Here is a 27,407-nt window from a genome sequence, read left to right on the forward strand (position 1 = left end):
TTTATAAGGGAGAGGAAGAGGGGAGGGAGGGGAAATGAGTCAATTGTGGGGAGCAGGAACTTCCTGAGGGGATAAAGTGGGCGGTTCCACAGACGAGATCACCGGAAGCCATTATTTCTATTGAGCTAACTCTGACTAGTTCAGCTAACCTATTGGTTGTTGCCGATAAGGGGTGGAGGTGGGGAGAAGCCAGCTCAAGACTCACCCTTATGCCTTCTGTTTCACAGAAATAAGCAAAGCCTGATTTTCTAGGCAACCTCAGCTTCTGTGCCCCACAGCCCAGACAGTCAACGGCTTGTATCTCTTTTAGGATTTTATCTGGGAATATACATTTTTATTGCCGAGTGTGTGTGTGTGTGTGTGTGTGTTGTCAGTGATGGAACCAGGCCTTGTACATGAGAGTCGACTGATCTACCACTGAACTACAACCCCCGCCCTGTTAGTCTATCTTGACTCCTGTCTTCTCCCCTGACTTAGTGGGTTTTCAATGATGCAGAACAAAGGTTGAACGCTCTAGCCTTCCCAATCCTTCTCCCCTGTGTCTGTAGGTCATGGCTGAGGCTAAGCACACTTTTGCCTCTATCCTTCTATTCACTGAATATTTTGTGGAATACACCATTGCAGGTGCTTGGAGAGACGTTAGTAATTGTTAAGTGTATAACGACTAGTTAAAACATGACAATGAGTTAGGTAGCATGCTGGTGATATTTCTTTCTTGTACTATATTATGTTTTTCCTGGTCCCCATCAGTTATCTTACTTGCTCAGGTCTCTCTGTGCCCACATCCTTCTCCCCTTCGGTAGGACTGTGTGACTTCTCTTCACTGTTTCCCTGCACAAGAGATCTACTCGGTTTTTCCTTTCCCCTTTTCTTATTCCTTTAACAATCCTTGAAGATCACCAGACATCATGGAATGGAGACAGGCAGATCTCTGTCAGTTCAAGGCCAGCCTGGTCTACATAGCCTGTTCTAGGCCAGCAAATCTGAGTGTAGTGACATACATTTTTAATCCCAGCCCTTAGGAGGCAGAGGTAGTTGGATCTTATGAAGCCAACCCTAGTTAACACAGCAAGTTCTAGGCCATCCAAAGCTACACGGTGAGACCCAGTCTCAAGATAACAATAAAATCCCAACTACCAACCCCCCAAAAACCAAGCAACCCCTTAACCCCCCAAAAAAACTCCAAGCAAACAAGCAAACATCCATGAAGGTTTTAGACACTTCCTTTTCCATGGGTGTGTTTTCATTCTCTGACCTGGACACTCAGGGATTTTTTTTTTCCAATTTACATGCTGATTTCTTTTCCTTCACCATTTGAAAATGTCTGTCTGTCATTTGTTTTTAGAGACAGTGTTTTTCTGTGTAGTCCAGCTGTCTAGAACTCACTCTATAGGCCAGCATGGTCTGGAACTAAGAGATTCACCTGCCTCTGCCTCCATAGTGCTGGGATTAAAGGCGTGCACCACCACTGTCATCAGATTTAAAAAATATAGCTTTGTTCCTCTATTATCAATAGCATCCCTGGACATAAAATAGTAGAGTCTGCACTGATCTGTGTTCTAGCTGGGTTTTATTGTTTTCTTCTGTTTTCTAATTTATTTATTTATTTGCATTTATGCAAACATCCTAGACTTAACCTTGGGAATCTTTCTCATTGCTAGTTTTTCTTTTCATATCATCTTGTTCTTGTTCCATAATGTTGTGTCATATTTTAATGGATGATATCTAACTATATTTCCAATTTCTTCTGTTATAATGGACCACTCTGTCTTTCTTTTCTTTTCTATTTTGCAACTATTTGTAATTTATATCTTTAGATTTATTTCCAAAGAATCCTATGAAGAAAACTTTTATTTTCAAGTCTCTCACAGAGCTGAGCTTGCACGACCCTCTCACAGAGCTGAGCTTGCACGACCCTCTCACAGAGCTGAGCTTGCACGACCCTCTCACAGAGCTGAGCTTGCACGACCCTCTCACAGAGCTGTGCTTGCACGACCCATACTCATTTGCATCAATTTCTACTCATTAGTTTCATTCTCTTCTCTTCTACTTTTCTCCCAATTTAGTGGATAAATATTTAGCTCCTTGGATCCTTATCGTTTTCGTGAAGTGGGGATTTGAGTTTAGGGGTACTGCATCAGTGTATTATATAAAAAAAAAATCACTAAGCTAAAAAATAGTCATTAAGACTAACTAGCTCAATACAAAGCGTTCTCCAGTCACTTCCTGCTTTAAATCTATTTATAGACGCGTATGCTGAAATATGGACGGAAATGAAGTTAGTGAGGAGTTGGCAGCCGTGGGTAGAGATGAAGATGTCAGACTTGTCAAAATAAAAGGATGCAAGACACAGCTTGGGCACTGATCTCTGTGAGGTCCTAGTGTACAAAGATGGCTGTGTGACATAGGATCAACTGAGCAACGCACATTTAAAACCAAGTGGATGGAGGCTACATTCCAGTCTCACAGGCAGTTAGCATTAGAGCTGTTCGCTGACCACCCAACAATAACGCTGGGAACTATTTTATTAGAAAATGTCCAGGTACTTCCCTCAAAGTGTTTTCAAACTCCAAGAAAAGGCCCCTGAAATGCTCTCAGTTTCTGAAGCCTCACTGATGTGGAAACTTCAGGTTCTTTGGAAAGTTAGTTATATCAAATGATGTTTCCTGGGGCACACAGGTGAAAGGATGTCTCGCTAAGGCAGACACAGGTGAAAGGATCTTTTGATATATCAAACACGTGAAAGGACCTGTGATGAAGGGATATAACTATGACCCCACAGACGGTGGGAGACGAGTACTGAGCATTGGTTTGGTTTGATCTGTCTTGCTATTCTTCACCAACAACATGTATGGAATGGTTCGCCTTACATAGCATTGTTGAGCTCAACTTGTGATAACACTGCCATTGAGAGAAACTTGCCCAAGAACTGCTCCTGAGGTTCCTGCAGCAGCTTGCCACTTCTGCAGCCTCCCCTCAGGCCGGTTGGCAAGCCTGGAGGTTTCTTCAGGATTGAACTACAGCTGCCTAGTGTCTGCTTGCTGAAAGGACTGGGCTGTAGCTGCTAGTTCATTCCTGGTGTCTGCCTGTCTAGAGGCCTGGTCTGCAGCTAATAAGTCATATTGGATGTTTGCTACAGGACTGAACTGCTGCTAAGAAGATCAAGCTCACCCCCAAAACTATTGCTGAACAGGTCCACTTGCCCCACATCCTGATAACTTTTCTCCTCTACTACCTCTGCTGGGTGGTGGGCTAGAGGAGAGGTTGAATTTTTATTAAAAGTAGGTTGCAAAAATCTTACACCTACACCTTGCCTTGTATTTTTATTATTCACAGTCTTCCTGGGATCTTAATTGAGGTTTCTTTTGGGTGTGGGGTAAGTATATAGGTTTTTTTAAACAAAAATTTCTAATCACTCTCTTCATGTCTATCTTTTTCTCATAAAATTGAAGAAAATAGAGATTTCAGATCACAATCCAATTTTCCCCAACATCTGATTAGAAAAATATCCAAACCTGTCAAAAGTCTGAAAGAAATGTAGATGCCCGTATACTGACCACCTGACTCCTATCATCAGAATTTCACTTTTATCAATCAGAATCGACATTTTCCTAAGCTTATGAGTGACATGGAATAGAGTTAATGTGCCACTGAAATCACACGGGATTCTCTGTGCTTCATGAGAATGCTATACTATGGCCAATTCCATGGATGCTTTAAACAAGTCAGCACAAGCCGGCCATTAGCTGGGTGGAGGAACTTCCAGAGAGTCCTTCCCAGCTTAAAGAAACAACATTTCAAAGTCACCTGGCTTGTTGCCTGAGCACACCTACAGCTTCTCTCTCTTAGAAGCAGGTGATACCCACAGGCATAGACGTAGACTCTTCTTGGCTGAGCAGGAGAGCAACCACCACTGCTCTGTCCCGGACAGAGGATCTAGACTGAGGTGGAGGAGGAGGTGGGAACTTGTACAATTCCCTCAATATCTATCCTGGGCTCACAGGCAACTGTCAGCCTGGATAACACACACTCTCTCCACATTTGCACAACCTCCTCTGCTTTCCAGAGGCATCAAAATGTTGTAGAGGCTAACACAATTCCTATAGTTAAAGCATTTACTTTTATGTGTGCTTGACTGCGTTGTGTGCATACAGGAGCAAACAAAAGTCAGAAGAGGGCGGCAGAGCCTCTAGAACTGGAGTTATAGGCTCTTGTGAGCCACCATGTGGGTGCTGGGATTCATACTGGGGTCCTGTACAACACAAAAAGTAACCATAACTACTGAGCTGTCACCCCAGCCCCAGTTGTTTGAAAGCTAAAGAAAACAGCGGCAGTCACGTCTGCAAAACCAGTTCCAGCTCCAGTGTGTTCTATGTTATGCCTAAGGCCTGGCTGATAAAGTCTGGGTTTTCAGACAGGAGTTCAAACCCTCACTGTTAACTGCCTTAGCTGTGTGAAATTGGGGACAATTAGGGCCTAACTCTCTCTTCCCTTGTAGAATAGGAAACTTTTTATAGATGAAATAATCCCCATCAAATCCTTAAGGTGGTGTTCACTGAGGCACACGGGAAGTGTTCAAATAGATGAAACACAAAATCACTGTTCACTAAGTAATAGCTAATTTTAAATTCTCTGATTTCTTTTCAGGCTTTTGTACAGGTATGTGCTACTTGTCCATGAGCCCATTCCCTCTACCCTCCCCGTGCCTGCCTCTTCTGCCTCCTATTGGTCACCTTTGTCACCCTGAGGAAATTCCTTTTGTCTATGTAGACAGATCATCTAAGACATTGGAATTCCAAAGTTCCTTATTTGGGCTGCCAAGGTGGCTCAGTGGGTAGAGGTGCATGTGTTCAGCCCCTGAGGACCTGAGTCTCCCTCCTGAATCTGAGGAGGTGGCAGGAGAGAACTGAGTCCAGACCACCATGTGTGTTGTGAATGTGTGAACCCACACACAGTGTAAAATACATCATTACTTTTAGTATTTTTTTCCCTTTGATCATATGCTTTCCCCTCCTCCAACTCCTTCCCCACCCAACCTCAAGTTCTTTCTCTTCCTTAAATTCTTTAAAAGTTAATTGTTTCCCAAAGAGTGGATGCTTCAGTCCTACTTAGAAGGGGGAACAAAATAATCAAGGAAAGTAGAGGGTGGGAGGGACTTGAGAGAAAGCGGGGGAGGGGGAAAAGAGGGGAAGAATCAGATGGAGGAGATGGGGAGATGGACAGAGGGTCAGGAAATTGAACAGAGGTGTGTAGCAATGGGGGAATGGGGAACTGGGGGTAGCAACCAGAACATACCAGACACCAGGAAAGCAAGAGCCTCCCAGGACCCCATGGGGATGATATTAGCTGAAATACCCCACCAAGGGGAGGGAGAATGTGTAGAGACCATATCTAGAAGTTAGGCATGCTCACCCCACCGTTGAGGGATGAGGCCACCCCCATCTCCAAAATTTTAACCCAGAATTGCTCCTGTCTAAAGGAAATACAGGGACAAAGAGTGGAGCAGAGACTGAAGGAAAGGCCATTCAGAGACTGCCCCACCTGGGGAATCCACCCCACATGCAGACACCAAACCCAGACACTATTGCAGATGCCAAGAAGTGCTTGCTGACAGGAGCCTGATATCGCTGTCCCCTGAGAGCCTCTGACAGATCCTGACCAATACAGATGCAGATGCTCGCAGTCAACCATCCACTGAGCATGGAGACCCCAATGGAGGAGTTAGGGGAAGGACTGAAGGAGCTGAAGGGACCTTATCTGGCATCAATGGGAGGGGAGGCCCTTGGTCCTGTGAAGGTTTGATGCTCCAGTGTAGAGAAATGCTAGTGCAGGGAGGCGAGAGTGGGTAGCTGGGTGGGGGAGCACCCCCATAGAAGCAGGGTAAGGGGGGATGGGGTAGGGGATTTACAGAAGGAAAACTGGGAAAGGGGATGATATTTGAAATGTAAATAAATAAAATATCCAATTAAAAAAGTTAATTGCTTCATTGATAACACTCTATTTTATGATGAGAACATTTGCTCTGATATAATGTCTGTATCTGCTTAATTTAGGGTCCCCGTGGTTACTTTGATTTTACAACAGATAGAGGTGTTATAGTTTAGATCCCATATACATCCCAAAAGGTTTGAACCCCTGCCCTTGGTGCTGTTGAAAGATAGCTGAAGGGATTGAGCCCATTGAGAGTGTGTTTTTGAAGGGGGTTTTGGAACCCAGACCCCCATCTTATCTCTGTCTTTGCTTCCCCTGTGATGAAAATATCGAAAGTAGGGGCTCCTCCACCATACTCCCTGACAGGTGTGGCCACAAGCCCCAAACCAAGAGGCCATGGACCCAAACTTTTGGGACAAGCCCTCCCTGCTTATAAATCGTCTCTAGAACGTTGGTGAAAGAACGCTGTTACGGCTGAATTACAGCAATATGAATCTCAAATGATGGAGATCTTCCGCATCCTACAAGATGAGAAGGAAGGCAGGTTTTGCTGTTCCGTTTGTCTTACGACTACTTTTACCCGTCTGCAGGCTAATGGTATTAGTTTATGCCTGCACATTTAAAAAACATATTCAAGTATTAAATAAAGGTTCAGATGTTCTCAAGTGTTCCAAATCCCATTGGGCAGACACGGAGTATTCAAACACACGCACTTTTAAAAGTTCCTTGTTTAAACTTTTGCTTTTGCTTTACAGATAATGCATAGTACACACGGCAAAACTGAAAGCTACAGGCTGTTCCGAGAGTTTTCATTTCCCAACCGCTAGTCTCACAGCTGCCTAAGCAACCACTTCCTGAAATGCAAATACAGACGCGAGCGCTCACACTCGCTACCCCACACCATACATACTGATTATTGAGTACTGGGGAAATCTCTACACCTTCAGCTCGCCCCAGGGACTGGTTCTCACAAGGGAGAGACCAGCGCCGGCCACTTCTAGTCTCTGTAAGGTGGTTCATTTCTGTTTTTCTTCCAGTAAACTGAGTCTGTTTGGCTTCTCTGAGCCTGCTCGCCCAGTCCTTAGTGAAGTCGGGGCTAGCAGAGAGGACAGGAAGCAGGTGTCCGGCGCCATCGGAGGGCTGGCCTGCGTGGGAGCCGATGGTTCCCGCAGCGCAACCCGAGTGACTCTGGCTAGACCCGCCTCCCCCTGCACCTTAGAAACCGCACCACCCGTCAGCTGGCTTCAAAACAAAGAGTCCTTTCAGCCGCTTCAGATGCTGGCTCGTCGCCATGACAACCGTCCTCCGCCTCCTTCCCCTCCCCTCCCGGCTCCCCGCAGCTGTGTGGGTGGAGGCGCCGCTTTGTCCCCGGGGGCCGGCTTTATTTCCCGCCTTTGCGGTGGACGAGAAAGGAGTCACACCCGGGAATTCACTGTAGAAGCCGCAAGTTTCTTTTTAGCCAGGATGGTTGGGTCCGGAGAGCCTGTCCCCGCAGGCTCAGCAGCGCCACCTTCCGTGGCCAAGAGCGCACTGCCCAGTCCGCCGCTGCGCAAAAGCTCCGTGAGACTTCCCATTGTCGCTATTCTAGTGGCGTTCACATTTGAACAGCTAGAGCTTTCTTGGCTGAAAAGACAGAATGGTTATGTAAACAATCAAGACGATCTGTCTCGTGTTTCAGATGCTTCTTATTTTCAATGATTATATGCACTTTCAAAAAATTTGTATTTTTGATGAATTTCTCAATATTTACTTTGTCTATCCTATGAAGGAACTTTTTAAAAAAAAAAAAATAAAAGAGCCGGAAAACAATCTTCGGCTGCCGTGTGAATTCGGGAGTTCCTGTAGGTCCACGCGCCTAAAGCTGTCTGAGGAATTCTAGGAGGACAGATGGGGCTTACGAGATCTGTCTGGGAGCCTGGGGGTGGAGGGGGAGTACAGCCTGAGAGAATAGATCAGGAGAGAGAAGGCAGAACAGTGTGCAGAGAAAAACAGGCTGTGTCCGTGTGCAGAGGAGCATAGGATGAGTTATACGAAGTCACATTTCCGCGTCTCTGAGAGGGAGTGGTCACAATATTCCTAACATTGTACTTAATAAAGGCAGATGCTGAAGGGGATTCTGGGGCAGCGGCGTCACATCTCATTGAGTCAATTTTTAAACAAAACTTGAAAAATCATTCCCAAAAGATTAAAAGGCCATCCGTAACACTCAGACAATGTTAAGTAAGCCACGTATAGAAAAGGAAACCCATCAGGTGACTGACAGAGGAAGTTTTTCTGGTCTTCACTTCTAGCTACACAAAAACCACATTTGATGAACAGGAAGCAGCCGGGTCTGGCACACAGTAGACAAATGTTTGCAAAGCAGAGGTTTGGTTTGCTCTTTCCTTCTGAGAGCAATCTTTATCTAAATAACTACTTAGAAAATAAGTATGTTACTTGAAAACTTTTTTTGGACCAATCTCTTTTCTTCCTCCGGAGATTTTCTCATTTGATGACTATTTCTACTGTAATTTCAAACGGGGAGGTATGAGGCAATGTCACAAAACGCTTTTTAAAAAACAAAAAACAAAAAAAAACCGCTTTTTTTTAGCTTTGAAATTATTTTAAAATTTCTTTTCACACCCCTGCCCTGCACGTGCCCTGCGGGGTGAGTAGGGACCACCAGGTGGGTAGCACAAACCTTTAATCCCAGCATTCGGGAGGCAGAGGGAGACAATTCAAGGCTGTACCAGTCTACATAGTGACTTTCAGGCCAGGCAGAATTACCCAGCGAAACTGTCTCAAATAACAAAACGAAAGGGAAAAAAAATGTTTTTGCATGTAAGAGGTACGTGTTTGCATTTGTGCATGGGGACACTTGTAGGTGTCAGAAGACAACCTTGACTATCACGCCTCACCTTCCACCTGATTTGAGATGGGGCCTCTTGTTTTTAGATAGTGCCAGAGACCTTCATCTAGGTTGGCATGGCGGTCATCACCGCAGTTTGTCATTTTATCTTACAATGCGCCTAGCATTTTTGTTCTTTGCAACACCCTTCACACTTCATCTTACCGAATGCTTCATTTAAATCTAACTGAAGATAAAATTTCCCTCTGATCTCTGCGTCACACTTTCCCGAGTCACAGTGACCTATGATCACTTTAGATTTAAAGTGGCTTCAAAGACCCGTCGGAAGTGGGAATTGAGATTCTGAAAGGAGAAGTCAGTCTTGCCTGTCGGTCTGTTGTCTGTCGGTCTCTCCCTTCCTTCCCCCCTCCCCACTCCGTTTCTCCTTTTCTCCTTTCCTTTCCTCTCTCGTCTTCTCCCCTCCCCTCCTTTCCTCTATTCTTCTCCCTTCTTTCCCTCTGGGTTGGAACTCCCTATGTAGACAAGGCTGGCCTCGAACTCACTGAGATACACCTGCTTGTCTCCTGAATGCTGGGATTCAAGACCTGCGCCACAAGGCCCAACAAACAGTACACTTTCTAAGTACACCTGTGTCATGGAGGGTAGTTATGATTGGTTATCTGTGTTGCACTAAATTAGCAGCATCCCGGTTATCATTTTACCTTTCCGGTCACTTTCCCCCCCTCCCGGAGGCCCTTTGTGACTGGATGACCGACTGTCTTCATCCTCCAATGAGGGCTTGGAGACTCAGAGCTACACCAATGGAAGGTTACCGGACCTTCGATAAAGACCAATCGGATGCTAGAGCCTAGCAAGCAAACAGCGATCAATCAGAGCGCAGGAGCGGCGGCTGGGGCGGGGCTGGCCAATCAACCTGCGAGCGGGTTGCGAGGGGGCGGAGCCTTCGTGCTAGGAGCAATGCGCAGCGCGATTGCGCTGCGGAGCCGGAACGGAGCCTGAGACCTGGTCGAAGCTGGTAGGGCTGGGCGCTCGCGGATGGGAAGGGCTGCGTTGGGCGTCGCCTGGGAGAGGGACCGGAGGAGTCGCGGGCTAAAAAAAAGCAAAACCAAAAACTGTTGCCATGGCAACACAGGTGCACAGTCCTGGGACCAGGGTCCCTGCTTCTGGACAGTTTTCGGGCTGGAGCCCCTAGGCCCATGGGGCCTCCAAAACCCTAGGTTTGCAAGCTGCTGGGCTGCAACCTCTCCGTGCCTGTCGTGTCAGCCTGCGATCTGGACTCTCCTGGGGCACTAAGAAAACAGGTCTTAGCAATGTGACCAGTTATGCTAGCTCAAGTCAGTTCGCTTCTAGGCCACCCCTGGGTGCAGCACAGCCTCCTTATCCTGGAGATGTCACTGTAGACAAACTAGGGTGTCTCCAGGGATTTTTTTTTTAAGCATCCAACGAAGTACTTTGTGCACACATAATTCAGAGAATAGGTCCTTAGTGAATAAGTAAAGATCACAACGGCAAAGATTCCAGGGGCGGACTCTGCTCAGGAGAAATAGAAAGCTCATCATGTATGCTATTTTGAATAGGAACCATGGTAGGCTAACGATAAGTTAAATTTTAATATATTTCACTTGACCCAAACATATTACTAGTATAAGTGGTAAGGTAGATATTTAAAATTAAATACTTAACCAAAACTGTCCAGTCTCTTGTCTATGTTACAGTACATGTCCGTCCCACCAGCCGCTTTTCAAATGCTCACCACCCATGTAGGTAGTGCCTGCCGCCTTTGTTTATTTCATTTAGGGTTTTTGGAGACAGGATCTTGTTATGTAACCCAGGCCGGTGTCAAACTTGTGATCCTCCTGTCTTAGCCTCTCAAGTGCCTGGCAAAGTAGTATTTAAAAGGAAATTAAGTATATTTTGTGTGTGGCCGTGTGAACAACAGGTCGTCACTTCTCATTGCTCACCTTATGGGTCCCAATGAATTGAATCCCATTTTTTTAGGATCATTAGCAAGCCATCTCACAAGCCCGAAACTAGTGTTTTAAGTTGATATAACTCAGGCAATGGTAAACATAACTGAAAGAATACAACGGATAAACAAGATGGCTGCTAGTTATTCTGGGGAATTCAAGGGAAGGGTCCTTAGAGCTCATGTAGTAGTAGAAGGTATGTCCAGTCAGTGCCCTGCAAGCCACATGTGGCTCAGGGCAGCTATGAAGGTTGCCCAACACAAACCTGTAAACTTACGTAAATCGTGAGGAGATTTATTTTCCCATCTTGTAACTTGTCTGGTTCCCGAGCGGGCTTTTTTGTGGATGACAGTGTGATGTTGCAATATCAAAAAGTCGAATGCATCTCTGGAGGACTTGAACCTGATCCTGAAAGAAGGGTAGGTCTTGAGCTGCTGGAAAATAGGGGTGTTTTAATTCAGTGACACTGAATCCAGCCTCTTTTGTTTTTAGGGTTGAAAACTAGCCGAATCCAGAGGCTCACAGACTGAACAAGCATACCTCTCCCACCGGCCTCTTCACCATGATTCACAGTCTTTTCTTGATCAACTCTTCTGGTGATATTTTCCTGGAGAAACACTGGAAAAGCGTGGTCAGCCGCTCTGTTTGTGATTACTTTTTCGAGGCCCAAGAGAGAGCTACGGAGGCAGAAAATGTGCCTCCAGTCATCCCCACCCCTCACCACTACCTCCTGAGCGTTTACCGACACAAGATCTTCTTTGTGGCTGTGATCCAGACAGAGGTCCCACCTCTGTTTGTCATTGAATTCCTTCACCGAGTCGTGGACACATTTCAGGTTTGTAAATGTGGGAAGGTATATAGATGTATATAAGCCATAAAAGAACCACACCTTTGGTGGGTTCTCATTCTGTAGCCCGGGCTAGCCTGAGTTGTGTAGCCCAGGCTGAACTCATATTTGCAGCAGTCCTCCTGCTTCAGCCTTCTAGGCTCTGGGATTATAGGCATAAGCCATCATGGCATCTTGCAAAAATGTTTTTATAGTACTGTCTCCATTTTGTTTAGCTTGGGTTTAGAGCATTTTTTAAGAATCAAAGCTGAGCATTGCCCATATCCTGTCTAAGAGTCTTCCTATTTTCTTAGTTGGCTGCATTCAGAAGAACCAATTGGATGCTCTTAAGTCTCTTGCATGAAAGAGCTACTCACTTCACATGAGTGTGTGGTCTTAGCTTTGCTCTCAGATTAGAGTTGATATATATGTATATATACATATACACACATGTACATACACACACACACATATATATGTATACACACACACATATATATATATACACACACGCACACACATATATATATATATGTATATACACACACACATATATATATACACACACACACACACACACACATATAATTTTTTGGTTTTTTGAGACAGGATTTCTTTGTGTAGTTCTGGCTGTCCTGGAACTTACACTGTAGACCACGATGGCCTCGAACTCAGACATCTGCTTGCCTCTACCTCCTAAGTGTTGGGATTAAAGGTGTGAGCCACCACCACCTGGTGAGTTCAGATCTTTTTTAGTACTGTGAAGTTTATGCTAGCCATTGTTAGCTGCATTGCTTTGAGTTGTATCCAAGAACAACAAGTGTCAAGTTTTCTAAAAGAACAAAGGGGAAGAGCTAAGAGGCACTTACTTGGACTGCTCCTGGGTGGGGTCACTGGTGAGTTCAGCCTTCATTCTGAATGAGTTGAGGACACGTAGCATGTGTGCTGACGCAAGTTCCTGTCACGGTTTTCTGTTCTTGGGAGAAGGTGAGGTATGTTGTAATTTTCATTTTGATTTGTAGCTCTAAGGCTGTGGTTCCCAACCTGTGGGTTGAGATACCTTTAGGGGTTAAACAGCCCTTTCACGGGGATTACATATCCGATACACACTTTATGATTCATAACAGTAGAAAAATTACAGTTATGTAGTAGCAATGAAAGTAATTTTGTGATTGGGGGTCACCATGACATGAGGAATTATATTAAAGGAAGGTTGAGAGCACTGCTCTGTGGAACCAGGGAGAGGGAGGTGAGGTATCCCCACATGGGAGTACAGTTTAAGCACAGATTCTGGGTCCATGCAGTCCTTGTCATGATAATCACCCAACTTTACTCGCCGTTGCGTTACCTGGATGGTAGACTAGGAGAACGGCTCTTTGGTTTAACTTGTCTGTTGTGTGAAGTCTGGAGTTAGCCACGTACACACGTACACAGGAATTATGGGGTTAGGGAAGGGGAGGAGTGAGTGGTGACCCAGTGGGAGCAAGTTTGTTCCGTCCACAGTGTTCACCCCAGTGTCACACGAGCAGGACTGTTTTCATGGTAAGAGAATCAAAGCATATTTTCTCAGAGTACTATTCTGGAATTCCAGTCCTCATGCTGCGTGCCAGCAGCTAGACGCAATGAACAACCTACTATTTCAAGCCCAGAATACGGAGCAAACAGAAGAATCCAGTAGTTAAGTTGTTAAGCTACTCTCCATGGCCCTGCTGTGATTTCCAAGTAGTTTACCCATATGCAACTTAACAGTCTCTTGTCATATCAGTTACTGCGTAACTTACTGCAAACCAGGAAGGGAAAGAAGTTGTCTATTTAAAACCACAGAGGTGAGGCTTGAGACATGGCTCATCAGTAAAAAAACAAAACAAAACAAAACAAAACAAAACAAAACAAAACAAAACAAAACAAAACAAAACAAAACAAAAGAAACCACTACCCGGGCTCAATTTCCAGCCCCCACACAACTATCTGTAGCTTCCGTTCCAGGTGATCTGCTGCCCTCTTCTGGTCTATGTTGACACTGCATGATCGTGTGCAGACAGACAGACAGACAGACAGACATACTAATACCTGCACACAAAGAAAACTTAACAACAACAAAAAAGTTAAAACCACAGAGGAATCTGGGGAAGTAGAATCGAGTTCAGTTTTGAAGCCACTAGGAAATGTGGGCCGGCGTGGGGCTTAGCACCTAGCTTAGTGTTTCTCCTCTTGCACTGTCTGTTCCTAGTTCTTGAAGGCAACGGAGTCCCCCGGGGCAGAATTGCTAACTGCGTTTGCCGTAGCGTCTTGCATTGAAGGGCTCCTTCTACGTTGTGTTTGGTTTATAGAACCCCCTGAGACGAGTATTTATTTTTCAAATGAGATCATTGTTGGGAAAGAAACATGGTATTTTCCTTCAACTATGCTCTTGTTCCCTCCCTCCTTCCCTCTCCCCCCTCTCTTAAGGAATATATTTCTAAGATTTATCTGGTGTTTACCTTGGACTCTCACCAATGCCTAGCACTGTCTGACGTGGCTTAGACTACATCTCAGAGAATCAGTTTAAGGGCCAGGTAAGGACATTATCTAAGGCCCATCCCATTGCCTGAGCAGTGACGGGCCCTCGGGGGTGTGACCTAGAGAAGAAAGACGTCTGCCAACAGACGTCTTTAGATAGAAGAGCTAGGAGGCCGCCATCAGCTTAGCAGTCAGCAGGATTTCTCAAGTGTGCGCTTTGCCCATTCAGTGATATGTGTAGCCATCTTGGAGGACCTGTAAGAGCCACGCCTGACTGAGAAACATACACCAACTGACCACATACCTGGTCACTGTTGTCATCATCCTTACCATGTTTAGTTTGCACAACATGCTTACACACCCACCCAGTGTTACCGAGTTATGCCATTAAATCAGGACCCAAATCATTAACAAGTGACATTTAAGGTTATAACCTAAGAGACCCTGGGTTTGATCCAGAGCACGAGGAAGGGGAGAGAGAATGAGAGGAGTATGGTCTGTGTCTTCTGTGCTTTCCCACACCCTGGATACGTTCAGCGTGTGGTTAGCACTTTAAGTAAATGATAGACTTTTGGGAATCTCAACTTGAGGGATGCTCTAAAGAGGCCTCTGCTGGGCTACAGTACCTCTCTCCACTTCATCCTTTCCTGAATGAATTTCAAGAAAGTAGACAGCGGGCCGGGCGGTGGTGGCGCACGCCTTTAATCCCAGCACTTGGGAGGCAGAGGCAGGCGGATTTCTGAGTTCGAGGCTAGCCTGGTCTACAGAGTGAGTTCCAGGACAGCCAGGGCTACACAGAGAAACCCTGTCTCGAAAAACCAAAAAAAAAAAAAAAGAAAGTAGACAGTGGAAGGTTTTCTGTACAGTGCTCTGTCACATCAGTCATTACAACTTTGCACAGCTCATATGCTTTTGTATGTGAGCATATCTAGTCTAGAGTAAGCTTTGTTTCATTTTCATCAAGTCGAGGAAGTCAACCCAAAGAGCTTGACTTCCTCTGGTTACTGACAGCACAGATACCGGAGGCTAGTCCTAGTTGTTAACCTAAGCCAGGCCGCCCAGGAGACGGAGGCCCTGCCTGTTTCCCCTGAGTGGATGTCCTGGACACACTGGCTGAACACCATGGACGGGCCAGTTCCTCCTGTCATGAATATTGTCTCATCTCTTCCCGCAGTCTGGGTGCTAAGTCTGCTTCTTATGTCTTCACCAGGACTATTTTGGGGTCTGTTCTGAGCCAGTGATCAAAGACAACGTGGTGGTAGTCTACGAGGTGTTGGAAGAGATGCTGGACAATGGCTTCCCCTTGGCTACAGAGTCAAACATCCTCAAAGAACTGATAAAGCCTCCCACCATTCTCCGGACAGTGGTCAACACCATCACAGGTGTGAGGGGGCGGGGTTGGGGGAGGCACAGTGGAAACCCAGGCTCCCCGACCCCTGGCATCTCTGAGTTCTTGGGAGTCTCATCTTATTTTTCATGTGCTGACCTGAAAATCTAACCTGAAATTATAATTGCATGTGGAAAGTATAATTATAACTTAATTAATAATTATAATTTTACTTCAATTTTATGTAGCTCCTAGTGGCACAGCACTTGTCTTAGCATGCAATCTCAGCTCCAAAGGGGAAAAAAAAAACTTATTTAGCAGGATTTTCTTTCAATTAAAGGGGAAAATATCATTAGCATAAAAACTAAGAAACGCAAGAATATGAAAATCTCCAAATTTAACTACTCTTTTAATATTTATACATATATAAATATGTATATATATATTTATTTCTTTAGACAGGTGAATGATGTGTAGATAGAATACATTTTTATTTCAATTTTATTTTATGCATTATTGGTGTTTTGCCTGCACATATGTTTGAGTACCATGTGTGCCTGGCTCCCTGAGGAAGCCAGAAGAGGACCTCTAGTCCCCTGACCTGGAGTAGCAGACAGTTCTGAGCTCCCACGTGGGTGCTGAGAGTTGAACCCTTTTCTTTTGGAAGAGCAGCCAGTGCTCTTAACTGATGAACCATCTCTCCAGCACCCAGGTAAAATACTTCTAAATAATAGCATGCATATTTTTAAAAATCATGGAATCATGGCTTTTATCAATGTTTTATGAGCATCTAACTGATCTACTGACATTGTTAACAATTAGTATTTTTTCTATGTTCAGTGGACCCTGGCTCATTTGTCTAACCCCTGATGTCCCTGATTTTTTTTTTTTTTATCCTTTCAAAACACAGGATTCTTGTGTTTGAGTCTTGTCTATTCAGTTCGGGAAAAGGAGGAGCCATGCTAAGGGGTTTTAGAGACACTAACATATCAAGCTTGAAAACTCTTGGCAGCCTTAGCTTCCCGTTGTCGGACTGACCCATTGTCACTGACCCTGCTAAGTTCTGAGGGTGTGGGCCACTGGATAGTTGGTGTTTGTGTTACCAGGAAGGTTTCAAGCCTGTGGGGAGCTCCTGCTAGTTTGCAGGCTCTGCCTTGAAAGCTCTGTTGTCCGAGGCCCTCGAAACCTGTTCCTTGCACTTAGCTTTGCCATGGCCGTTGCTATGACATGTGAAATGTTTTGATTTAGTTATAATGAAAGCAGAGGTTTCCGAGAACTCGATAAACTAATTTCTGGAAAATACGACCATGAAGAGGAACAGGGCAGTTTTGTGAAGGGATTACAGAAGGGTTAGATTTGCTCTATCATCCACAGAGAGGCATCAAGTTCATGTGGCACGCCACACAGAAACTCACAGTTACCACACTGGAAGAGACAAGACAAATTTTCAATTTGTTTTTTAAAGGAGACCGAGAGAAAATGTGTTGTACCAGATACATGCAGTGTACCAGGTACATGTGCCAGGTACATGCGATGCTGTTTTGATGATTAAAAAAAAAAAACAGCACTGGCCCAATTGTGTTTTTGCAACATTCTGAGTTTAGTTGAAGCCTTAAAACCTTTGTGAGGCTTTGTTAAAAAAGTTTTAGGGTCTCTATCTCACTCGGCTATAGAAAATTCTCCCGTGAAACCCCCCATTTTGAAAAGCTGTAATGTTCTATACATATGACTATACATGTGTTTAGGGGTTCTTTCTTTAGAGTAAAAAGATAACAGGCAGTGGGAAGAGGAAATAGGATTTAAATTAGTTACAGTCATCAGCTCGATCTAAAATTAAGCTTTGATGTGTGTGGGAGCCGGGTAGCTAGGATCTGATGCACAGCTGCGGGGGGGGGGGGGGGGGGGGGGGGGGGGAGAGGGCTGGATCTGTCTGCTGGGTCCATCGTCTGCGGGGTCTGTCCGCGGGGTCCGTCTGCGGGGTCCGGCTGGGATCCGGCTGAGATCTCTGAAGGATCCGGCTGAGGTCTCTTTGGTCCAGTGCGGGGATGACACAGATCCTAGGGACGAGGACCTGCCTTAAACTAGAATAGCGTTTCACTGGTGATGGCGCTGCGTCCATGTGTAGGTGCCCAGCCCTACAGAAACACAGTACATTATGTAAGCTGTTGTGGAATTTGAGCCCCCCCCCCCCCGAGTCCTTGTACTCTCAAAACCAGAATATGATATCCACTCCTCAGGTGGCTCTCTCTCCAACCTTTGCTCCAGGCAGCAGACCAGATGGCGACAATAGCTTTTAAAAATAGACCGGGCTGTCCTACATAGGAGAAGCGGAAGGCTTATCTTCCATATGGTGTTGAACCAGTAACGAGGGCATGGACACTTGTAGGGAATATCCTTAGGTTGTTCGGTTTGAATTGGCATCAAAGTACCAATTTGATGCGAGTTTACCAGTATTAATTATCTCAGGAAGCACCAATGTGGGGGACCAGCTTCCAACTGGGCAGCTGTCGGTGGTGCCTTGGCGACGGACTGGGGTGAAATATACCAACAACGAGGCCTATTTTGATGTGGTGGAAGAGATAGATGCCATCATCGACAAATCAGGTGGGTGCGGAGTGCGGAGGGAGGGAGGCTGCGTTCCCTGAGTGCACGTGATGATGCTCACACACACAGCCCTTTGTGGGACTTCTCTTGAATGAGAAACTGGAGTAGCAGGGTTGAGGATTGTGGGTGGGGAAGGGAGACACAGAGTAACAAGGCCGAGTTTGGCAATGCATACTGGTCATCTGATTGAGACAGGAGGATCAAGATTTCCAGGCCATCTGGAGCTGTGCAGCCAGACCCTGTTTCAGGAAACTATGAAAAAAAAGGGTTGAGAGTGGACAGTACAAAGTGCACTCTCTTGGTTAGGTGTCCTGTTTGGTGGTGTTGGCTTCTCAGGTCTGGAGGCAGAACCAGTGTTGGATTGACAAGGTTCTTTCCTGTTTGCTTCAGTTAAGCAAACAAGTTCTGGGCATGTGGGAGCGCTTCCTACTCCAGCAGTTACCCACCTGCTGATGGCTTTTGGAACCTTGCTCATAGCACAGCGGGTCCAGGTGAGGGAGGTGCAGGCACATGGGCTTAGCCTTGTGCTGTCAGCAGAGTAAACTGCCAACTCCACCACCTGCAGTGCCTGAGAGCTGCCGCTCAACAGCTCAACAGCAATTCAGAGAAATATGCCTGGAGAGAGGGGCGTGAGAAGAAAAGGAAAGGTGAAACTTTAAAACTGGCTCGGCAGTGCAGTTTTTCATGTTAGCACAAATGAGAAACACCCCGACTGTCCATTAGCAAAGAAAATGATCAGTAAGCTTTGATATTGTCACCCAGTGGAGTACTATACAGTAGTGAAAAAAGAATCTACATGAGTGTCTCTTAGACTGTTGGGGAAAACAGAGTCAGATGTGTGTTATCGTATGCAGCGAATTGCATTTAGTAAAACTTGAAAGCAGGTAGAATTTGAGGTCACAGAAGTCAGAATTAAGGGGGATGCCATTAGGAAGAAGAGGAAGGAACATGTTCTCATGTTAGAAAGTTTCCTCCACGTTTAATATGGATCGTATTTTAAATATGTGTTTAAAATTCACTGAGCTGTAAGGTTTTTACATTTTGATATTTTGTATCACCATTAAAAATTTTTTAATTGACCCTAGAGAGATGGCTCAGCAGTTAGGAGCCCTGGTGCTTCCAGATGCTGGGCTCAATTCCCGGCTCGCACAGGATGGCTTTCATCTGGCTATAACTCCAGTACCAGGTGATCTGATGCCCTCTTCTGGCCTCCATTGGCACTGCACACAGGAGGTGGCACAAACATACAAGCAGGCAATACCTCATAAGCATAGAATAAAAATACAGGCAAAATATCTTAAAATATTTTTTTATTAGAGTGGCAACTTGTGTCAGGCTTGATGGCACACACCTTTAACTCCAGCACACTTGGGGAGGCAGAGGTAGGTGGATCTTTGTCAATGTGAGACCAGTCTGGTCTATATTGCAAATTCCAGGCCATTTATAGCTTTATATAGTGAGACTCTGTCTTCAAAAGCAAGCAAACAAACAAACAAACAAACAAACAAACAAACCAATGGCCAGTGTCTTAGTTAGGGTTTCTATTGCTGTGAAGAGACACCATGACCAAGGCAACCCTTATAAAGAACATTTGATTGGGGCTGTCTTACAGGTTCAGAGGTTCAGTCCATTATCATCAAAGCAAGAAGCATGGCAGCATCCAGGCAGGCATGGTGCAGGAGAAGCTGAGAGTTCTACATCTTATTCTGAAGTCAAATAGAAGACTGTTTCCCATGTGGCTAGGAGGAAGGTCTCAGGGCCCACCCCAAAGTGACACACTTCCTCCTGCAAGGCCACACCTACTCCAACAAGGCCACACCTCCCAAGAGTGCCACTCCCTGGGCTAAGCACATTGAAACCACCACAGCCAGTCTTGTTACAATGTGGGAGACTGTTCTACAGTGGGGTGGGCTGGAGGCAGAGACACCATTAGGAGATTGGAACTAAAGTTCCAACTCAGAGTATAGGTGTCCATAGTAAATACGTATCCCCAGAAAGAAAGGAGTTGGTTCCCAGACAGAGGGGCATACCTGCTATCCCAGCACTAGGAAGCTGAGGCAGAAGGAACAAGTTTGAGATCAGCGTGACCTACAAAAAAAATAGTATTTAGCCAGACATGGGGAGAGAAGGGGTGAGTCGGCCATGGATACCTGGCTGAGGGACATGGATAGATAGTGCCACCTTAAACTACAGATGGGGCCATCAGGGAGTCTGGGCGAATCCACTGTTGGCAATGAGCTTGCAACACCGGTGACACTTGGAGAGCCATCCCCTGGTCAAGAGTAAAGCTGAGTTTGTAATGCAGTGTGTCACAGGGCCTGCACAGATGCAAACCAGATAGGGGTCCCGGGACTGTCATGGGGACACAGGCCCTAACCAAAGCTATCTGCAATTGACAACCACTTATAAAGGAAGAAACAAAGTCTTCTCCAGTGGAGTCTCTCTGGGCATAGTAGCCACACCCAGTGCCCAGCAGTAGGCGGATAATGCGAAATGAATTCAGTGGTACTTCTGTTGACTTTCTGTCTCTTACGACTTTGTTTTATTGGACTTCTGCTTGTGTTTTTGTGGGGTTTTTCTGTTTGCATTTGCATTGTTTTTTTAAATAAAGAGAGAGAGGCATAGAGTTGGGTGAGTAGAGAGGGCGGTAGAATCGGGAGGAGGTGGGGGAAAATGTGATTAGAATATATCATGTGAAACAATCTTTTCCTAATTAAAAAGAGACACACAATGCAGACAACTGGGTGTAGTAGAGACTGAAGCCTTGGGAAAGACTTCGGGGAGAGTAGGAGGGGCTTGGCCTGAGGGCATGGTGTTAGACCCTGTGCAACAAAAGGGTAGCTGAGGATGGAAGGGGCAACTAAAAAAGAGAGGGAGGGGGAGAGGGAGGGAAGGAAAGAGAAGGAGGGATGGGGAGAGAGAGGGAGAGGGAAGAAGGGAGGGAAAGAGAGAAGGAGGGAGGGGGACAGGGAAGGAGAGAGAGGGAGAGGGAAAGTAGAGAGTGGCAGAGGGAGGGAGAGGGAGGAAGACAGAAGGAGGGAAGGGGAGGGAACGAGAGAGGAAGGGAGGGAGAGGAGAGAGAAGGAGGGATAGGGAGAGAGTGGGAGGAGAGAGAGTGGGAGGGAGGGAAGGAAGATGGGAGGTGGGAGGGAGAGAAGGAGGGAAGGGGAGAGAGGGAGGGAGGGAAGAACAGGAAGAAGAGGGAGGGGAAGAGAGAGGGAAGGAGGGGGGAAGAGAAGGAGGAAGGGGGAGAGGGGAGGGGGAGAAGGAAGGAAGGAGAGAGGGAATAAGAGGAAGAGGAGGGAGGGGAGGGAGGAAGAAAAGAAGGGAGGAAGGAAGGGGATGAGGAGGAAGAAGAGAGAGGGAGGAGGAGAGGGAGGACTGCTTATAGAGGAAGAAGTCTGGAGATATGTGGTCAGAGACCTGTAGGGTGAGGACCACAGGCAGCCCCAGCCTTGGCAGCTGAGCTCCTAGAGGTCAGCTTCTTTCAACAAATCCTCTGAACGACTAGTTAAGTTGAACTACTAGTTAAGTTGCTGGTGCTCTGTGACTGGCACTCCATGGAAAACCCTTGTAGAACATCTCTCAGTGGCCTCTTTCTCCGTGCTTTCCTTGGAGTTCATAGACGCGAGCTTGGACGCTGGACAGATGGAACGGATACATGATGTGGGTGGTTAGACAGATGAGAGGCGGCAGGAGGGAGGACCGACAGAGGAGAGGGCAGCTGGATGAGACTCGTGTGGTCCCCAGAGGTCCTCTCTCCTTTTTCCTCTTAGGTTCCACGGTCACCGCTGAGATCCAAGGGGTGATTGATGCCTGTGTTAAGCTGACGGGGATGCCGGACCTCACTCTGTCCTTCATGGTAAGGTCCAGAGCCACTGCTCACCTGCTTGGCATGGGGAAGGAGGTGTTTCTGGAAAGAATGAGAATGAGCCGGCACAAGCAGTAATCACGGTGGCCATGAAGCCTCCGCTGGGCCTCGGACGCATGTCTGTGCTTAGTGAGAATGTCACCTGCGTTGCTTCTCAAAGGAAACCTGGGAGCTTACCCCCACTTTTTGTTCTCCCTGCCTGGCTCTGCAGAACCCCAGGTTGCTGGACGATGTTAGCTTCCACCCCTGTGTCCGTTTCAAGCGCTGGGAATCTGAGCGCATCCTCTCCTTCATCCCTCCCGACGGCAACTTCCGCCTGCTCGCCTACCACGTCAGTGCACAGAAGTAAGCAGCCGCCAGGGGCAGAGTCTGCGGGGAGCTCTGTCTGTAGGGATTAGCCGCTGGCTCCTGGATCCATTGACCTGGGTTCAGGTTCCAGCTCCTTAGCTGTGCCAGCGCAGTGAGCCGTTTTACCCCTCCCTGGCTGTCTCTTTTCTGGGGCGAGTGTCTTTCTGTGAGGACTGAGTGGTCATTGAGGCTGCTATTATTGCTTTCATGGTGATGTCTGCTGAGTCCATCAAAGCTTAGGCTGGCTTTGAACTCACAGCCCTCCTCCTGGGCCTACAGGTATGGGCTACCAGCACAGCAGCTGCTGTTACATTGTTGCTACCTTCAAAAGAAGAACGTTTTTTTTTTCCTGAGATTATCGGCATATCCATATTAAAACCTTCACCTCCATAAAGCATTTAATCCTGCTTTGAAAGACTCAAAGCAGTGACTTTTGGTCTCACGTGTGTCCTTATTCTGTTTTACAGTAGAAAGTATGGAGACTGAGTGGAGTTGAGATCCTAAAGACTCAGGGCCAGTGCTTCCTCCCTGGTGACTCATGTCTGTGTGCCTGACTCTAATCACCCCAACCCAAACCTCTCCTTTCCTTATAGATATGCCCAGACAAAGTTATTCAACCTCAGTGAAGCAAAAGGATAGCAGTATTCATGTATAAACCTCCCCCCCCCACACACACACACAGCCCAATACATTTAAAATTAAAATAATTTTAAATAAGTGGGAAAGGTATCAAGAGAATAGTGAAGGGGTATTTTATCTTTAAAGGTTTCTTTACCCGCTGTCTGTGTGTAAGTGTTTGGCTGCACGTATGTATGTGTGCTGCATACATGACTGGTTGCTGTGGAGGCCAGAAGAGGGCATCAGATCCCCTAGGACTGGAATTCTTGTACACTTCCATGCGGGTGCTGGGAATTGAACCTTGGTCCTGTGCAAGAGCAGCTAGTGCTTTTAACTGATGCTGTCATCTCCAGCCCCCACAGGGGGTTTTCTTTTTCCCAGTTTGTTTTAGATTTATTTATTTTATATGTATGAGTGCTTCGCTTATGTGTATGTGTGTGTACCACATGCATGCCTGGTGGCTGCAGAGATCAGAAGAGGGGGTCTGATCCACTGGAACTGGAGTCCTGGGTCCTTTGCCAGAACAGCAGGTGATCTTAATTGCTGATCCATCTCTCCAGCCCCTGCTGTTTTCTTTTTGAAGAGTGCGTTTTGTCTCTTTTGCAGCCTAGTTGCCATTCCAGTCTATGTCAAGCATAGCATCAGCTTCCGGGACAGCAGTTCCCTTGGACGCTTTGAAATCACAGTGGGACCCAAGCAGACCATGGGGAAGACCATAGAGGGTGTGATTGTAACCAGCCAGATGCCCAAAGGAGTCCTGAATATGAGCCTCACTCCATCCCAGGGGACACACACGTTTGACCCCGTGACAAAGGTAGGGGAGTGGGCATTTGAACCGCCGTCGATGCAGGCTGCATGTGGTGGAAGGCCAGTGTTTCTGACAGAGGGTTCTCTGTGGAGCCCCCTCCTCCCATCAGAAGTGGCTTATAGGGTGGGAGGCAGACAGACGCCCTGAGGTTGTAGCTCTGAGCTCAGATGAAGACATCACTGCGGTTGTGCAGGGGAAACCCCACTTTCTTTATGTTTCCTTCCAAGATGCTGTCTTGGGACGTTGGAAAAATCAACCCACAAAAGCTGCCAAGTCTGAAGGGGACAATGGGTCTCCAGGTCGGAGCTTCTAAGCCGGATGAGAACCCTACAATTAACCTGCAGTTTAAGATCCAGCAGCTGGCCATTTCTGGTGAGTGGCACATCTTGGGCAGTCTTGAAAGGAGTGGAGATAGCTTTCTCCTGCCAGGGGCTGACCTCAGTGTCTTCCTGAGGCTATCTGAGGATGGCTGTATTGGGTCTGGTTTTATTACCCGATATGGAATCGTTAGTAAGATCCCTTGCAGTATGTTCCTGGGGGAAGTGTACAGACTATTTAGAAGCTGCCATAAAGACTCTGAGTCAAAATGTCTGGGACACCAATGAGAAATGGGCTGACAGAAGCCTCTGAAGGCCGTTGTTGGATCATGGAGAGTTGTTGGCTTGAGCTGCCCAAGGTTTTCAGTATTAGTGTACCTCTCCATCCTTCACCAGGAATGGGAACAAAGAAGCCCCCTCTACCCCAAGCTTCAGCAGACTTGCTGTTTACTGACACCATCTTTAGAGATTTCCAGTCTTCACCAGTTTGTCTACACTGAGGGAGGGAAGTAATAACAGATACCGTTTGCTCTAAATATCACCCCTACAACCTGGCATCTCCTAAAATATTTTTTATTCTTGTTTAACTTTTAGAATGGCCTTCTGAAAGCCTTAGAAAGAAATGGGCTTTCTCTCCAGAGAGCGAGCGTTCTTGTTTTTCTTTACCGAAAGACTCTTTAACTTAGGTGCTTAAGTTAAGTGATACGCTCTTTCTCCTAAACCTCTAATGAGCCATAAAGCTATCGGCAAACTGATCCTTGTTCAGTTGGGCAGGAGTATTTAGGAAGCCCTCATCGATCCATTCATGTCCTCTCATCATTTATGAGTGCTGTTATCATTTCAGTCAGTCGAACAACTTGAGCAAAACGCCGTGTTATTTTGTCTCACCCTCTGTGCCTGCCTCTCTGCCCTGTCCGAGGAGAAGGCGGCTTCCCCCAGGAGACGTAACCTTTGCTGTAGACATATGTAGTGAGATTGCAGAGCTGTCCACCTCTGCTTGGCAGAACAGGCATGTTAGACAGTCTCTTCCACACACCCGGCTGTGTTGCTCTGACACAAACCCAGACAACTGTCTGCTTGCTGCTCCTGGGAGATACTCAGGTCTCACTCCTCTCTTCCTCCCTCCAGGACTCAAAGTGAACCGTCTGGATATGTACGGAGAGAAGTACAAGCCCTTTAAGGGCATAAAGTACATGACCAAAGCCGGCAAGTTCCAAGTCCGAACCTGAAGGGCGAGCCTTGCCGGAGGAGCAGTCGCGGACACGTTTTCATTTCTTACTTGTGTAAAAGTAAAATGTCAGCCTGTTTCTTAGGTCCGTTCCCTCCAGGCTCCATCTGTTCCCTTTTGTTCTCCGTCTTCAGCCACATAAGCGATGGAGGGAGAGAAGGCTCATCAGGGAAAACTTGGCCAAACTCAGCACAGCACTGACTGAGTCCTCGAGGTGTGGGCTGGAGAGTGGTGTCCCCATGAACACGGTTGCCGTGGGGAAAGACCAGCCTTTGATGTTCGGTTTCAGTCACCCAAACCCAAAGGAAGATGTCTCTATTGATTTTTTTTTAAAGATAGAAAGATTTGAAAGAAAAAAAAAAGATTGGAAGAAAAATGGGTGTTAGTCCAAGAAAGAGCAGTTGAGATATGATTCGTGGGTCTGGGTTGTAACTTTGTGATCAAGTGCTGACCTGGGTGAGCACCCCCCCCTTCATTCCTGGTACCACCCACAACGCAAGACGGATCTGCTCGACGAAGGACCGGACTGAGAGGCTGGTGTGAAGAAGAGAGTCTTGAAGAGATGCCAGAGTGAAGGGTTGACAAGAAAAACCATCCGAATCTCCCCGGGGGCTAGAAGGAGCCGAGTGCATTGGTTTCTTTCTGACCCCTCTCATGTGTAGAAAGGATTTGCATGTCCAGGACTTCCAAAGTTCAAGTCCACGCTTGATGTGAACCTGCAGCGGGATCAGCTTCCCTTAGAGACTAAGGGGCCAGGGCCTGACTCTTAAGATTCTTACTTGCTGTTTGTGCTGGCCCGTCGTCTTGGTGGGAAGGCTACCAGCCAGAGCAGTTTACAGCCTTTTGTTGGTTATGTGACTCCTCAGTGGGATTGCCCCCCAAAACAGCAGTGCTCAGTGCAGCAGATTTTATGAGTGATGGGGTGGAGTTGAGGTGGGAAGTCACCTCCCACAGCGGACCATGCCCATGCTTGGTGACCTCTGTTAATGTTTGTGAGGCCAGACTGGCCCTATGCCTTGCTTTTTCCTGTCTGAAGGTCCCATCAGAATCCCCCAGTGGGTGTGAGCCCACTGAGAACATTCATGAATACGTGAAGCTGCTTCCCACTGTCTGTACCTATCATCTACAGCTCCCAGACAGACAGACAGCTCCTAGTCCGCTCTTAGGACCAAAAAAAGGTGTCTTGAACCTCTGAATAAAATTAATACCATAGGAGGGCAGGCTGTGTTGACCACGAGTAAACCCCCTCCACCCCCCAATTTTAAACCGTGGGAACTGAAGGAGCACAACTTTCCTAAGGAGTATTCTTAACCCATTTCAGTGAATCTATCAGTCGTTTTACTGAATACATAAAAGGTGGGCGTGTTGTTTTTAATTTACAGCTTAGGGAGCAGCTTGTGTTCTGTGTTGTGCCTGGAGGGAAAGAAGACCAGCTACCTTCAATCCGCATGGCTCTCCCTGAGAAAGTCCTATTTCTAAGTACTTGGGCTTCGCTTATTTATTTTCTATTTCTTGGCTAGTGTTACCTTGCTGTGGCCAGGACTTATTTCTGCTGCCGTCGAGTAGAGTTTCTTTGTGGTTTCCTTGTGGGGTGAACTGTGCTGTGTACAATCAGATGTTTCTTACCAGGATCTGGACTAGTGTAGCCCCACACCCTGCTGCAGGGGGACACTTTGCAGGTCACTTTCACAGGCTCTGGGGGATTCCACGGTTTCTTGGGTCACAAGGAACTATTTCTATCGGGCTCTGAGTGTGTTTAGGTTCGTAAGTGCAGCTTGTGTATTCCCTCAAACACAGTATAGCTTGTTTTTCTAGAAAGAGACTGTATAGGATCTGCAGACAGACCTAGACATTGTGGATACTGCCAAGCCTCGCCGTCCCCACCCAGTGATTGTCTGCAGAGGTTGTGCAGGGCACCTCAGCAGCTGCTCGCTCTCTGTGTGTGTGGTCCATGTGGGTAAGTAGCATTTGTGTTTAAGTCTTAATAAAGCTTTACTAGTCCTGGAGACTCTGTCTGGTTACTGAGACTACCCTTTACTAAGTAGAAGGTACTCGTTTGGGACATCTAAAACCACATGTAGCGTGTGAGTCTCCAGTTACCCTGGGAGACAGGTCATTTGGTGCTGTTTGTAAGGTCGGTAGCAGCTAAGGTCCAGAGGGATCTAATGATTTTCCCAGGTTGTAAAAGGCAAAGCCGTTAAAGCCCCTGGTGCCC

At 46.6% G+C, this 27,407-nt stretch overlaps 1 protein-coding gene across 1 annotated transcript; it reads left to right on the forward strand.

The window, feature by feature from the left end:
* Positions 1-9,715: 9,715 nt before the first annotated feature.
* Positions 9,716-27,198, forward strand: Ap3m2 (adaptor related protein complex 3 subunit mu 2). Its single transcript, XM_028782898.1, has 9 exons — positions 9,716-9,794; positions 11,239-11,581; positions 15,282-15,453; positions 17,865-18,002; positions 21,779-21,864; positions 22,085-22,218; positions 23,446-23,653; positions 23,875-24,019; positions 25,093-27,198. Exons 2-9 carry the CDS (start codon positions 11,309-11,311, stop codon positions 25,191-25,193), a joined length of 1,257 nt encoding a protein of 418 aa, XP_028638731.1. The 5' UTR covers positions 9,716-9,794; positions 11,239-11,308; the 3' UTR covers positions 25,194-27,198.
* Positions 27,199-27,407: the final 209 nt, after the last annotated feature.

The sequence above is a fragment of the Grammomys surdaster genome, unplaced genomic scaffold (assembly GCF_004785775.1).
Source record: "Grammomys surdaster isolate TR1022 unplaced genomic scaffold, NIH_TR_1.0 919, whole genome shotgun sequence".
In the NCBI taxonomy this organism is placed as follows: Eukaryota; Metazoa; Chordata; class Mammalia; order Rodentia; family Muridae; genus Grammomys; species Grammomys surdaster.

Excerpts from the sequence above, each read along its gene's own strand:
- Ap3m2 (XM_028782898.1), top strand. The coding sequence starts at position 11,309 with ATGATTCACAGTCTTTTCTTGATCAACTCTTCTGGTGATATTTTCCTG. Across the intron at positions 11,582-15,281 it reads GAGTCGTGGACACATTTCAG|GACTATTTTGGGGTCTGTTC; the intron begins GTTTGTAAATGT and ends TGTCTTCACCAG. Across the intron at positions 15,454-17,864 it reads AGTGGTCAACACCATCACAG|GAAGCACCAATGTGGGGGAC; the intron begins GTGTGAGGGGGC and ends TAATTATCTCAG.